Source organism: Vanellus vanellus, assembly GCF_965231255.1.
Source record: "Vanellus vanellus genome assembly, chromosome: 7".
NCBI classification, from domain to species: Eukaryota; Metazoa; Chordata; class Aves; order Charadriiformes; family Charadriidae; genus Vanellus; species Vanellus vanellus.
Window position 1 is genome coordinate 16,946,932 of NC_138912.1, and position 13,815 is coordinate 16,960,746.

Here is a 13,815-nt window from a genome sequence, read left to right on the forward strand (position 1 = left end):
TACGTAAACTGTAAAGGGTGTATAAATATAACAGACTCCTACGCAGAGCGCGTGTTCATCAGCCAGTCTCTCTCTCTCGAAGCAGAGGCATTACCTTGCTCTGTCGTACCGGCCCGTCTGCAGTTTCCCAAGGCTCAGGAGATTTCGTAGTAAACAATCAAACTTTTCCAGGATTTTAATTTCTTCTTTTTTGAGGTATGGTACACTGAGTAACTTCTCTCATTCCCTTTATCTGGTCTTTTATAACCCGTAATTGCTCTCCAATTGTTATCTCTGTGAGCATCATCTTTGCCATACAGGGCTTGCAAACAATCTCGGAAACCTTTTAAGTATCATTTTATCTGATGAGTCTTTGGTCAGCCTCACCTAAGATTCAAGCAGTTACATATGTGTATGTATCTGTTACTGTGTTGTGTTCAACTTACCTACCATATATTCACTCTTTGAAAGCAAGGTTTTCCACTTGAGTTGATGTTGAAAAGTTTTCTATCATGAGTTGGTTTTGTGATGCTGCTGCAATGTAGAACAGTTTAGAAAGAAAACAGTTTTGGAAAATGCATGGAAAAAGTTACAGTAACATAAGAATGTGTGGAAATGCAGTGAATGGAATTAATATCAAGGATATTAAGAAGAGGCATTTTTTTTGTTAACTTCTGGGACATTCTTTGTAGTATAGACAGAAATACACATAAACACATGAAAAATTTTCTGTGGCATAATTTTTTTGTAAGTTTTTTTTTGCAGGTAAGCTAAATGGATAAATGTATCTCCCCAGAAATACTACATGAAAAGGTTTGTTTCATTCTTAGGAAATTTGAATTTCAAACCCATATTTTGTAAAGCATTTTTGTGAACATGAAACACATGTTGACAAGCCTGGCCTGAGCTTTCATTTCCTGAAGAAGAAATAGGAAAAGAGGTAGTTTATAAGATCTTGAGTGTGAAGAACAGAAGACTGATTGTCCTCTGAGGAGGGACAAAGGAGCTGCAATAATATATTAACCATATATATTGAGACCCTTAGCATCGTACATCAGTCGGAGAATTGCATTTCAGTTGCACAACTTATTTGTTGGGTAAAGGTGGGGACACTACCTGTTCCTTAATGCATATGTTCACTGTAAACAAGCAGTGAAAAATTCCATACTGAAAACTACATTTTCAGCACATGGTTAAGGCTGTAAAATTCTATTTAAAGCTTTCCTGTACTGTGACCCTAAAAGGTGCAAGAAGAGATAGAAATGATGCATTGGTAGAGTCAGACTGACGCGCTTGTGTGAGATGTACATCACACGTTTTAGCTGGCACCCAAGGGGTTAGCATACATATTTCATGATAGAGAAGAATGTGCTCTTTGTGCCTGACTGCACACCCCTGTGCAGGATACTAAAGTGCCTCTTACATAAAGTGATGTGGAGCAGTCTTTTACTGGAGTAGAGTTCATCAAAAAGTCCACAGGAGGTAACTGTGGGGAAGGTGCTCCCATCCCATAACACTGGAGTGGAAGGTAGGAACTGCTGACAGCCTTTGTAGAGCATCCGTCCTTCCTTCAGGCGCCTCTGCTGTGACCATCCGCTGGTCAGAGGGCAGCAGGAAAGAGCAGAGATGCGGCATTCCGCCATCAGCCGGGAACAGGTGCCACAGAAAAATGGGATAATCAAAAAATGAATGACCAAGGGTGATCAGGAAGCCTGTTTGTTTAGGTTTATATCTATTTCTCAGGCAGTGCAGCAGTAGTCAGTGTTGATAAAATCATCACTATTTTGGCAACATCTGTACAAAGTGTCAGATAGGCAGCGCTGTAAATTAGAATATTGTTTTTAGAAGCCAAAAGCCAAACTTCAAAGGCAAGTTATAAAGAGCAATAAACTAGCTTTCTTTGCCTTCAGAAAGATCTACCTTAGACCTAGACCTACATCTGCTCAGCTGCTGGGAAAGTCTATGCTGGTATAATTTTTATGATACTGAAACAAAAGTATTCAGCTGGAGCCAACTGATTTTTTTTTTTTTTTTTTTTTTTTTTAAAGCAGTAGAGAGTATTAGAGTAGGTATGGAGACTATATTCTGGTATCTAGATTTGTTCTTCATATACAAGCTAGAGCTACTGTCTAGTTTTGTACTTCTGCCCTCTAGTAAGTTCTATAAAGCCCAAGTAATTCAGCTTAACCTACTTTTGCTGTGGGGTGACCTAAGTAGAATGCCTCACCTTCTGGTGGGTTTGGAGTATGTATACTGGCAGTCATTTAGGTTCAGATTCATCTGAGAAACTGTTAAACGCAGTAATTTGATACTTCGGTAAGCGCTAACACTAAGCCTTTGCTGCAGAGTTAGCTATCTGCACAGATTATTTCCGTCCCATTATCAAATTTAAATCAGAGCAGTCACATACTGAGGTGATATCCGTCATGGGCCAGAAACTTGAAGAAAAAGCATCTTCTCATTTTAATGCAAATAGTTTGTTGCTAACAAGACTCAAGCAAGGGGCAAACCTGACAGTTTTGAGGAGTTAACTTGAGCTGTACTTGAGTTACCCTAGTCCTGGCTTTGCTAGAGTTTACATGAACCTGCTTCACTTTTGATCTGACTGAGGGCACCATCGCCTCAAAAGTGCGAGTCAAAGGCAATGAGATACAGCATTGCAATCTCATGTGCAACTCACATAATAGGAGTAGCAAATCTGTTTCTTTTTAAGGATGATAACTTTTGGTACATGTGGAGTGTAGATGAAAAAAGGACTGTAATATTCCCCTATCTTCATTTCGTCCTGTTCCTCATTGCTTTAGCATGGTAAGTGTGCATCGCATGCTTCTTGACTACTACTTCTTCCTTCAGTTTATTACAGGAGAAGCTCACATGAATTCTGTGATTCTGTGATTCTGTGATTCTCTATATAGGTTGCTTCAAAATTTCCATTATAAAAGCTCTTCTGAATTCTTTAGAAAAATGCTGACACTATTATTATCATGTCCATGATGTGTCTTTGGATTCTGGCAAGCAGAAAGCCTTAAGGTTAGAGAAATGCCTTTTCTTTGTTCCCCAAAAAGCCACTCGGCTATAAGCTGTTACATCTCTATTTCTCTTTGTTGTTGACGCTGCTTCAGAAATTTCTGGCATCAGGAAAAATAACAAGAACGAACACAGGAACATTCAAAGGGCTTGTCTACACTTGGAAGTTGCAGCGAAGTGCCGAAGTGTGACTTTCAAGTTTGGTATTTTGAACTAACTTCCTACGTACACACTTGGCTTTTATGCTAAGGTGAACGGAGAAACAGCTGTAGGGCGCTAACGAGGAGAGGGTATTGCTCTATGGCTGTTATCTGTCGGCCGTTTCACAGTTTTCCTTCTTAAAGACAGGCTCGAAGGCTGAACTCCCAAGTGGCTGTGGTACCCTGCAGGAAGCATAGTCCAGTCTCGTCACTGCTCTTTCCTGGGTAAATGGCACCACATCCTTCCCTTTGGTCAGCGCAGAAACGCAGGACGAATGACTTTTGCTTCGGATTCAGTTTCCTGCTGATGCTTTGCACCCTCTGCCCTCTCATACGAGCTCTGGGTTGACACCCTTCCCTCACTCACGGTGGCTGTGCCATCGTCCTTTGTGTGCTAGCCGCAACCATGGCACCGTGATGACAGTTTGGGCTACAAACACTACAGAGAAAATCTTGTCTTTCTATTTAAAATTGCCTGTTTTGAGTTCTAATTAACTAGCAGCCTGGAAGATTGCAAGAAAAATTAATAAAATTCTTACCAGTTTTTATTAAGGTTTTAAATGCTTGCTCTTGCACACTAGAAAGCCACAGATCTACAATTGCCTGTACAACCCTAGCTCTCTTTCCCTAAATATGCTTTATGCATATTTATGCATAAATCAAGCACTACTTTTATCGTAGTGCTTGATTTAGTGCAAGGGTGAGCGCAGGAAGAAGCAGAAGTAATGTTGCACAGTCAACTGTAAGTTTTGCACTTCCTAACTTTTGAGCGCTTTACTTTGGTCTGCTTACACTTAAAATCAATTTTGGTGGGCAAAATGACTTTTACCGAAACAACTGTATTGGTAAAAATCAGAGTAGAGGTACACTAATGTAATGTTCCTCTTTTCACATAAAAATGATGATAAAGGCATAAATAATCTTTGTATCTCCTGCCTTGTGGAGAGAGTTAAAGTCTACTGTCTGTTTTTGTATCCTTTTTTGTCTCAGTCACAAACTTGAAGAACTGAATATGTTGAGCTTACAAAGAAGAACCCTAAGTACAGCGTATTTATGCCTTCAGGAGGAGAAAGAGCTGACTACCAAAGGACCATTTAATCTGCTAGTGGAAAGGCAGAGTCAACATGGCAGAAAGCTGAAGTCAGATTAAGGCTAGAAATTAGGCATTCTTTTTAACAGATAATGTTATGATTTTAATTGTCGTAACAGATTACTGAGAGAAATGGCAGGTGCTGCATATTTGGATAGCCTCACATTAAATCTGGGTGTCTGTGTGAAAGGTGGACTCTATTCGATCAAAGTGATTGAGTCCAAAGCAAGGGATAGTTGGGGGAGTGTAATGACTTGTGATTAGGGTCAGACTACAATAATCTGGCGATTCTTTCTGATTTTAAGAGTTCTACGAAACCTTATTGTTCTCTAGATGCAATTTATACAACACTTTTAAAAATGGAAATATAACCATCCATTTTTCTAGCCTGGGAGCAAGACGACATTTCTTGGCATCCGTTACTTGCACTTCAAGCTTTTAAAAGTACTCTTCGCGGGCTCCGTGTCTCGCAGGGCACCTGAGGGATGCACAAATAGCCCATCTATGCATGTGGTGTTGTTGCTAAAGTGCATTCGCTGTTCTGTAGTTCTGTCCTGACTCGCAGCTCTCAGCATTGGGAAGAAACACAGGTCCTGGAGATCATCATTTATTTGTTGGATTAAAATAGATGAAGCCAAAGGTATCTGACCACAGTATATTCAGGCATTACTCTGTCACTGATATTCTGGTTCAGGAATTGTGTTACAAAAATGTTTAAAAAAACTTAAATACTTTAGCACTCAATTTTGAACTTTGAACATTTAGTCAGAATAAAAAGTCCGTTCTGCACACTCAGGTTAGTAAGAAGCAAGGTTTTGCCTTACTTCCATCCGCTGGACCGGTAACAATTTCAGATCCTGTACTTGTGTTGCCCAAATGTAGCCAAATTTTGCTCAGTTAGTGAGCTGGGTGTCCAGTTCAGGCTCTGCTTACCACTGTGCTGCTCCCCAGTGAAACCCAATCCTGTCTTTGACTGTGGGCCCAAACTTTCATCTTGTGGAAATCGCTCATTTAGAAGCGAACCCTTTGTGCCACAGCAGTGACACCGCTCACAGCGGCGTAAACACGGTGATGCGCTAATGTAAAGAAAAAAGCAGAGAGGGAAGATGCAAAGGCAGTGCTTGTTTTTAAGTGGAATATAAGAGGTAGGTCAGCAGTATCAGAGAAGGTACCTTTGATCCACGTCTTGAGCGACAGTAAATGAAAAGAAGAGCAAAATAAACCAGATATCTGAGGCAGTTAAAGAAAAGCAGCCATGCTAACTTCATACAATTACAGCTGTTACTGTGCCAGTTTATATAGTAGCTCATTGTGGTAATCCTTATGAATAGCCAAATACATGTGTGATTTCAAATTTCCTTGCATTGTGATATATAATGAAACATCCTTTCCACGCGCTCATGGATTTTTATTTTTTTTTTCCTTCACTAATCCTCAGTGAATTTCCAGTTCGAGACATCTTTAATGAAACTCTGGATAAGGTGACAGGGTGTTACATATTTTGATTTTTTTCCTTCAGTTCAATTTAGAGTCTTCACGATAGAATTTTTCAGTGCAGTGTTTAATTTTTTTCAAGCTTGTTTGTTGAGCTTTCGCTGCATTGTAATGCACAAAAGTAATACAGGTTGATAATTTAAAGAAATTTTTATGAATTGCAACTTCACAACATTTTTTTCCCACTCTGTCCACAGGACGTTACCCAAAACTAGTGTTTCACTTCGAGCTCAAGAGAAACATCTTGTATTTCATACTCGAGACGTATGTACCATCAATCCTACTGGTTGTGCTTTCCTGGGTATCGTTTTGGATAAGCCAGTCATCAGTTCCAGCCAGAATCTGCATAGGTGAGAAGCTGATAAAACAAAACAAAAAAACCCCAAGAGTTGGATAATTAAGGCACCTTCTTTATTGCATGTATGTGGCATCCATTTCCAAAAGTCGCCAACACTCTGAGTTTTATGGGCATACTTTTCTGTTTTGCCATCTGCAGTACATCGCGCAGGTTCTCCTGAAAGCCTTGCTATTCTTTAACAAAAACGTCTTGGGGAGCTACAGGAGACTCGGAGGCAGGGGAGGCTGCTGAAAGCAAAGGAAAAAGCTCAGTCATTTTGGAAAAAATTTCAACATATTCAAACACATGGCATGCACAGACAGAACTGTGAGGCTTTTGTGAGGTCTAATGATACATACTAATTAACACATGAATAATAAGAGAATTATAAGAGATTAAATATAATTAATTTCAAATAAAGAATATTTTGAAGGGGAAAGAATGCAAATCAGTTCTGCTCAGACTGCAGGTGGGATGAGAAAACCACTCCTACAGAATAGAGAAGAAATACTTCACGTCAAATGAGGCCGGGGGCAACTGCACCGAGCAGAATGGTATCTGACTGTTTTAAAGGGAGCGTTTGCATAGCGTTGCATAATAACGTCTTAATCACGAATATACATTCTATGACACCAAAATCTCTCACACTGTAACTTCCAGTTTTCTCAGCTTTACAAACATTTTTCACGAGCGTTTTTAAGCGTTTAACTTCAGAATCACGAGTTCGTTTGAAAGTCTTCTTTCCAAAACACGACACGTGAAATGCTGTGGCGTACTAGGAGTTCGGAGAGCCAGGAACAACTGTCTCGTAGCAGGGCCCTCGCAGGAGAGGCCCTCATCGCTATCTGTGTTTTATCAGAACGTGGATTTTTGCATTCCGCAGGTGTTACCACAGTCCTTACTATGACAACACTGATGATGGGAGCCAGGACTTCCCTCCCAAATGCTAATTGCTTTATTAAGGCAATTGATGTGTACCTCGGTATCTGCTTCAGTTTCATCTTTGGAGCGCTGTTAGAGTATGCTGTGGCTCATTTCTGCACTCTGCATCGCCTCAGTTCAAAGGAACTTCCAAAGGTATTTTAATTCTTTGATTCTTGACCTACAAACCAGACTGCAATTATACCTGCTAAGGAGAGTGAATTATCTTAGCACTAACGGTGAAAGTATTTAAAGAGGTTTCTAATTTAGAATAAGGACAGTGAACACAGAATAACCTTGAGAAAAAGAAAAATTATTTATATACTTGGAACTTTTTGGAAGAGTGCAAACAAACTGAAACACCCTTCCATAATGATTCTCTCTTTTGGCGTGGACTTTGTGGCCATTTATCAAACAGTGCGCTAGTTGTATCACAAAACTCATAGGCGCTTTCCTCCCCAGCAATGGCATACACTTACTCGCAGTTCAAAAATGTGATTGAGCTTGGGGGCTTGATCTTATTGCAATACAGCACAAAAAAAAAAAAAAAGGAGATATTTTATCACATTCACATCCTGTTTGTGAAATCTTCTGCACATGTATGGCACACGGGGCAGTTTCCTAGCAGACAGCTTCACGCATTAGGTGTATCAGATCCCTATAGCCTTCCACTTATACCTTCTCTTTCAACAGCTGCAGCTGAAGCTCAGATGGGGATTCACTTTCTGTTCTGCACCGTTATTATAGCAGTGCTTTTTGCTGCTCTAATGAGCTTCGCAGAACTCTGAAATACTGTGAAATAGACTTAAAATTAAAAGGGATCGCTTCAACATAGGCATTTTTGAGTCTGTGGTTGTCATCTTGCTGAAATAATCAGGACAGGTTCATGAAGAAGTTTTGTCACATCTTCCGTCTCCAGTGTTTAGCGCTGCTTTCCTAAGCAGTGAGAAAGAAATCACAAGGAAGTTGGAAGCTGATTGTCTTGCAGCTTTTAATTATGGAACTGAATCTAATATGCATGATAGAAAAGAAAATTTTAAGCAGCTTATGAAATTTCTGGACGAACAGAAAAGTAAAGCATGGAAAGTGAGAATAACAGGAGAAAAAAAAGCAGAAAGAAGTTTGGTTGAGTGCTGTAGGGATAAAATGCCAGAAGAAGAAAGCTTGTTAAATATTTAAGCTAAACTAGAACAGAGCATCACAAATGCTTAAGCAAAGGTCCTCAATAGGCTCAAGAAACAGAATATTGGGTTCAAGTGGAGAAGCTTAAAAACAATGAAGACGTGGGGTTTTTATGCCTCGATAGTACAACAATTAATATGGGATTTTGGCTGTTTGCGTGAGAGAGAGGTTCTGTACATGCACTGGAACGTGTTCAAAGCTGTCATTAGATGTGGGTATGTGGAGAAAGACTGAAAAACGGACACAAAGCTGAGCCACCCAGTGGGTTTTAAAAGACAACATCTAGCAGGGGAATGTCTGCAAATGGGCAAACACTCGTTTCGAACGAGGGTTTGAGTAGAAAGCCTGAAAGTCATTTTTCTTGGCAAGGTAGCATGAGTGACAATTCCCTCTGAGCGTATCCATCTTGTGAAGTAAGTGGTTGTCATTTTGCTCATAGACCAGAAAAAAAAAAAAGCTTATTGGAGGTTTGGGTGAGAAAATGAAGCGTTTCAGTGCTGGGATGGTTCAGCATCTTTGGATCTGTGAAGAGCACTTATGTCTGCCTTGCCTTCGCCTACCTGTGTCAGAGTGCCTTTCATCCGGGGCGCGTGTACTAGTGCTCGCAGGTGGGGTGGACGTAGGAACTCAAGGACTTGAAAGACGTGGAATAAGGGGAGGAAGAGCCCTAAAATGAGGAAGGAAGACTTAAGTTACGGTGAAGGGATGGTCTGTCACTTCAAGCGTGTTCCTGCCTTTTGCTGTGCATCAGGAGCGAGCAAGCCAGTCTAACTCACTTCTTGCCCACGCAGACATATAAGGGAAGGGGCAGTTGGTTGGTCCTAGGTCAGCTCAAGACTCCGTAGAATAGGGAAAATGCCCATCGTGTCCTTTTCCTGCTGTAGCCGAGGACAAGCGCCACTTACTGAGCAGGGTGCCGTGGAGAGCACACCTGACTTGTCTTTCTCATTTCTCACTGTAAAAAATAAAACATCGCAAGGACAAAAGTAGCAGCTAAAATAGCTAAAAATCTCATGTCATTGTCTAGCAGGTACTTAACAAATTTCTGTGCGAGTATCGTCACCATAAATGTGTTCTCCTCATTATCGTATTCTCTTGTGGACACAGGTTAATTAGAAATCTCACTTCCCAGTTTGTTATTCCCATATGAGAGCTGATACAAAATTTGCACTCGGAATTATGTAAATAAATGTAGGAGGTGAATTGAAAATGCAACCCTCTGCCTTGTATAGGAATTAGTTGTACTGGTTTGCTTTCCGGTTCGCTCTTTAAAGCAGTTGGGCACTGGCGTATCATGTTCTTTTGAAGCATTTGGGGTCTCCAGTTTAGAATACAAACTGGTGAAAGAGCTCGTCATATTCACACTCTTGCGGTGTCTCGCATCACGTGAACCAGGACCCACAGAGACAGCTTCAAAGCTAACGGAAAGAGCAGAGGAACCACCTGCTGCAAGGAAGGTCAGGCAAAACGTGCCATTCACGTTGACTGCATGAGAGGCTGCCTAAAAGGAGAGGTTTCCTCTCCAAAATCCTGAGTTTCTTCTCTTTTAGACAAAGGTGTGAATTGTGCTCCCCTATAAAACAGAGACGTTCTCCTTGGCCTTCATCTGTCTTCCACCTAAACCGCTCCCTTTTCGTCAGAGAGGAGGAAAGTTTGACAACTGAAAATAAGGTTGCGAGGGGAGTGTTGAGTCTGCGTGGCGTTTCTGTGCAAGCATTGTGCAGTCTTTCTAACATCGCATAAGCTCCAGGTGTGCAACGCTCTAGGTTGAAATATTCTTAATCTTGAGCATCTTTACTATTCCATGAAAGGGACGTTTTCCCTCAATTCTGTTGGCTGTTAGGTGTCAGCAAACGCTTAGTATAAACAGCAGCCGCAGTAGCGGGTGCCATATACAGTGCTTTGCAGGTGACGTACAGTACCTTTCCCGGGTGCTATCGATTTTGTATCCAACCAGAGCCCTTGGTGCCAGCTGCCAGTTTCTCATTGACAGCTGGAAGCCAGAGACCACGAAGTGTGACATTTAAAATTAAAGCCACAGTTGAACGCTTGCAACACATTTTTTTTTTAATATATATAATGTAAACCAGCTTAATCTTTCATCACACTCAGTTCTCCATAGCGAGTTGGGAAAGCCCCTCGGCAGTCCCCGTTTATAAGACCGTAGTTCTTTATAAACTCGCCGTTGTGGTTCTCCTCTAGACTAGCTTTCTCCTTTTCAAGCGATGTGATACAGCGCTTCTGCTGTAAACTGGCCTCTGTTCTGCGAGAGCCCTGCCTTGTAGCGCTGCAAAGGGGATCAAGTACATATGCGCCACGTACGGTATTTTCTGCTTAAGTAATAACTGCCTCTTGGGAAGTAGAAAGGAGTTAAGCACAGCCTGATAAAGCATCAACCTCCTGTGAATTGTTCACATGCGGTTGCGTGAAAAAGAAAAATGGCACGTGAGCAGTGTCCTTTCGTGCTCTGCAGTAAAACTAATTCTGTACGATTTTTAGCCGGCCCTGCCTGAGAGACGAATAGACCCTTACACTGAATAATGCCCCAAATCCTGCCGGTTTCGAAGTAGAGATGTTGTTTTGCTCTTTTTCTCCCCTTACTAAAAAATGAGCAGTGGCAAAAAAGTCAGGACTCTTCTGACAGGTTTCTTTATTTTCTTAACTTTTGAGGCGCCGAGCGCATTCGTTAGGCTGCCGCTCCCCTGCCTTCTCTCGGGTGCCAGGCGCTGCCGACAAAGGCTCCTCTGCCATTCCCTGCGCTCCCCTCGGCTGCCCGCACCGTTTGAAGCAGAAGAGCTGGCTATTTATAACGGAGTTAGGCCCCAGGTAAACCTCCAGGTTTGAGTTTTAGCGCTACCCTGGGGATTGCCTAAGGTTCGGACTGGAATTTTATGGATTGATCCTCGTAATGCTTTGTCGGCACATTTTTAGCCCGGCCTTTGGTTTCAGAATTCTCCGGTAGCTGCGGGAGGCTAGGTGGAGGACCAGCAAGGTTTTGTAGTCTGTGTATTTTTAGGATGACACGTTGCGTTGAGCTGCGTTTATCTCTCTCAAATAAAATATACTGGATTTCTTTGGCAAATTGAAAATGAAAAGCAGTAATAATCCCTTTTTCTGGCTCCATCTGTTCTGCTTCACTGATTCACAGCAGTCTGAGGACATTGTCCAGACTCCACTTTAATTTTCAAGGACGTTACTAATTTTAGAGGCAGAAAGGCTCAAGAACCGTGCCGTCTCCAAGTACCCTGGGCAGAAGAGCAATTTTGCACTGGCGTGGAGATCGCTCAGGTGGCTTAAATAGCTTTCTTTGACTTTAATAGCTGGGATATTTCTAAATGAGTTTTTTGTGAGGCTACGCATAGGGCTGTACATCTTAACTTTTCTAAAGTTTCTCCTCGTCTAATCTATTTCTTCTCATGATGCAAATGGAAAAAGCAAATTTGTCAGCGGAAAGAGATTCTGTATTCTACATTTCACAAATAAATTTTTAGCCTTTTCTTGCTTGTATGCCCCTCACTGATTTGGAAGGTAACAAAATTATCAGGAGTAAATTAAAATCATGTGTACACCTGCCTGAATTAGAATGACCCCTCCTCCAACTATACAAGTTTTGATTTAGTTTAGATACAAAGCCGGAGCCAATCTTTGGAGCTTGGATCTGCTGGTATCTCTGCAGTACCCCGAACCAAACTAAATACCCCAGAACTTTCTTGAAAGTTTGTGTTTAGAGCTGAAGCCGCAGCTGATGTCTAATCCTGTGTCCTCTGAGCCAGGAACAGAAAACCCGCTGACTTCAAAGGGTGAAGATTTCATACATGAACTTTGTGGCTCCGAGCCATTTCTAATCAAAGAAACAAAACCCACCAGAAGGCTTATACAACATTCTCCAAAGAGCTGTCCTGATGCAGTGAAGCACATAAAAATGCGTTTAACCTTAACATAACTTTGAACATAAAGCAGGGCTTTCGGGACTTGAAAGAAAGTAGTATGAGCTATTTAGTATCGAATTACTTGTGGGGCTTGTCCTTCTTTATGTTCCTCTTTTTTTGGTGCTTCATTTTCCTTGTTTGTTTGTGGTTTGTTTGTAAGTAGCTTGATTTTCATCACAAAGCACCGGGAATAGAGTAGGCAACTGGACAGAAGGAAAGTGTCTTTTATTCCGGAGTGCGTGATTTGGGGTGCGACCGGCTCGACTAGCTGCTCTGGCGGCTCCCCCACCTTCTCCATCTCCAAACTGGGGCTTTGCTTTACCTGCTTTGTAGACACTGACCTTTGCCAGTATTTTCCCTGAGCAGACAACAGCTTATTGTTGTGCGTTTCATGGATTTGCTGCTGTCTTAAGTGAAGCTTAGTGGGCCATGTTTGAACAAATCCAGCTTCGCTCGACAGTCCTATGAAAGCTTTTGCAGTAAGATGTTGTTTAAAAGTCGGTGATTTTCCTGTAAATGGAGGCTTTGGAAGCTGAAAGGAGCTGTCTGGTGCGTGTAGGTGCTCACCCTTGAATTCAAGAAGGGAGCTACAGGAAGAGTTGTAAGAAAAACCCTATTGTTTGTTGCAGCTCTAAAGTGAATAGGCGACGAAACATGCACTTATGTACCCGCTGGTTTGTTTCCTATCAGGATGAGGACGAAGAGGCTGAAGAAGAGAGGAATGGAGTCCTGGCAGCCGTCGCTAACAGCTGCAGTGCCCCTGACAATACGAACGAGATGGACTCAAACAAGAGCAGCAAAACCAGCATTGATGGAAAACGGGAGAGAAGTAAACACAGTGGGTGTAGTTCGCCAATGTCAGTAATGAAAAGACTTTTCTGTATCTTTGATTGCTTCCATGTTAAAAATCCTTACCACATAGACAACTATGCCAGATTTTCTTTCCCGCTGTCATTCATCATAATTAATGTATTTTATTGGGTATATTATTTGTATTTCTAAAAGTTTTAATGTGTAAAGTTGGTTTAAGTTTTAGAAAGTGGATATGGGAGGGGAAGTGGCAGAAGAATAGAGAGGTTGCATTTGGATAAAGGGATATGAAAGGTCATGCCATCTTTTCAAGCATTTCTACAAAGTTTCTTGTTAACTCACTTTTCCACTGTCAAACAACTGTCAACCAAAACTGACTTTCCTATTAGCATGCATGTCCCATATTAAACTATTTATCAAAGGCCAATAAGTCCTTTTTAAAGATTTTAATGGTCAACTTTGTAAAATAAGAGTTATATTACACTAGTTTCTGAACTGTATTGAATACACTTAAAAATAAAAACAATTAAGTGTTGTTTTCCTGCTATGCTTTCAGTATTTGGTTCCTTCTCGCTTTGTCAATAATGCATAAATTTTCCAGATTATATAAGAAAATGTATAATTGCAGATCAAAGTGGTTTTGCTTCATAGCAAGAAACAGCTTTGAAGGCATGGGCTACCAACACAAACCAAACAATATATTCGTCTTTGTAAGGTCACAAATATGTATCGAGACTCTTCCCTACATCTTTAGACAGAAGTCCCATAGGCATCAGTGGCTTTTCGGAATAAGTGTGGGGCAAAATACAGAAATGGACTGGAGGCAAAAGGTTTAGATTCAGAGAG

At 41.2% G+C, this 13,815-nt stretch overlaps 1 protein-coding gene across 1 annotated transcript in view; it reads left to right on the top strand.

Annotated features, from left to right (window-relative positions):
* The window catches only part of LOC309674511 (gamma-aminobutyric acid receptor subunit pi-like), a gene marked incomplete at both ends in the record, with an annotated part of 38,487 nt that extends 25,326 nt beyond the window's left edge, over window positions 1–13,161 (top strand). Inside the window, 3 exons of the mRNA XM_082486575.1 lie at window positions 5,988–6,140; window positions 7,011–7,204; window positions 12,850–13,161. Of these exons, the coding sequence (XP_082342701.1) occupies window positions 5,988–6,140; window positions 7,011–7,204; window positions 12,850–13,161 (659 nt within the window). The remainder of the gene's footprint in view (window positions 1–5,987; window positions 6,141–7,010; window positions 7,205–12,849) is intronic.
* Window positions 13,162–13,815: the final 654 nt, after the last annotated feature.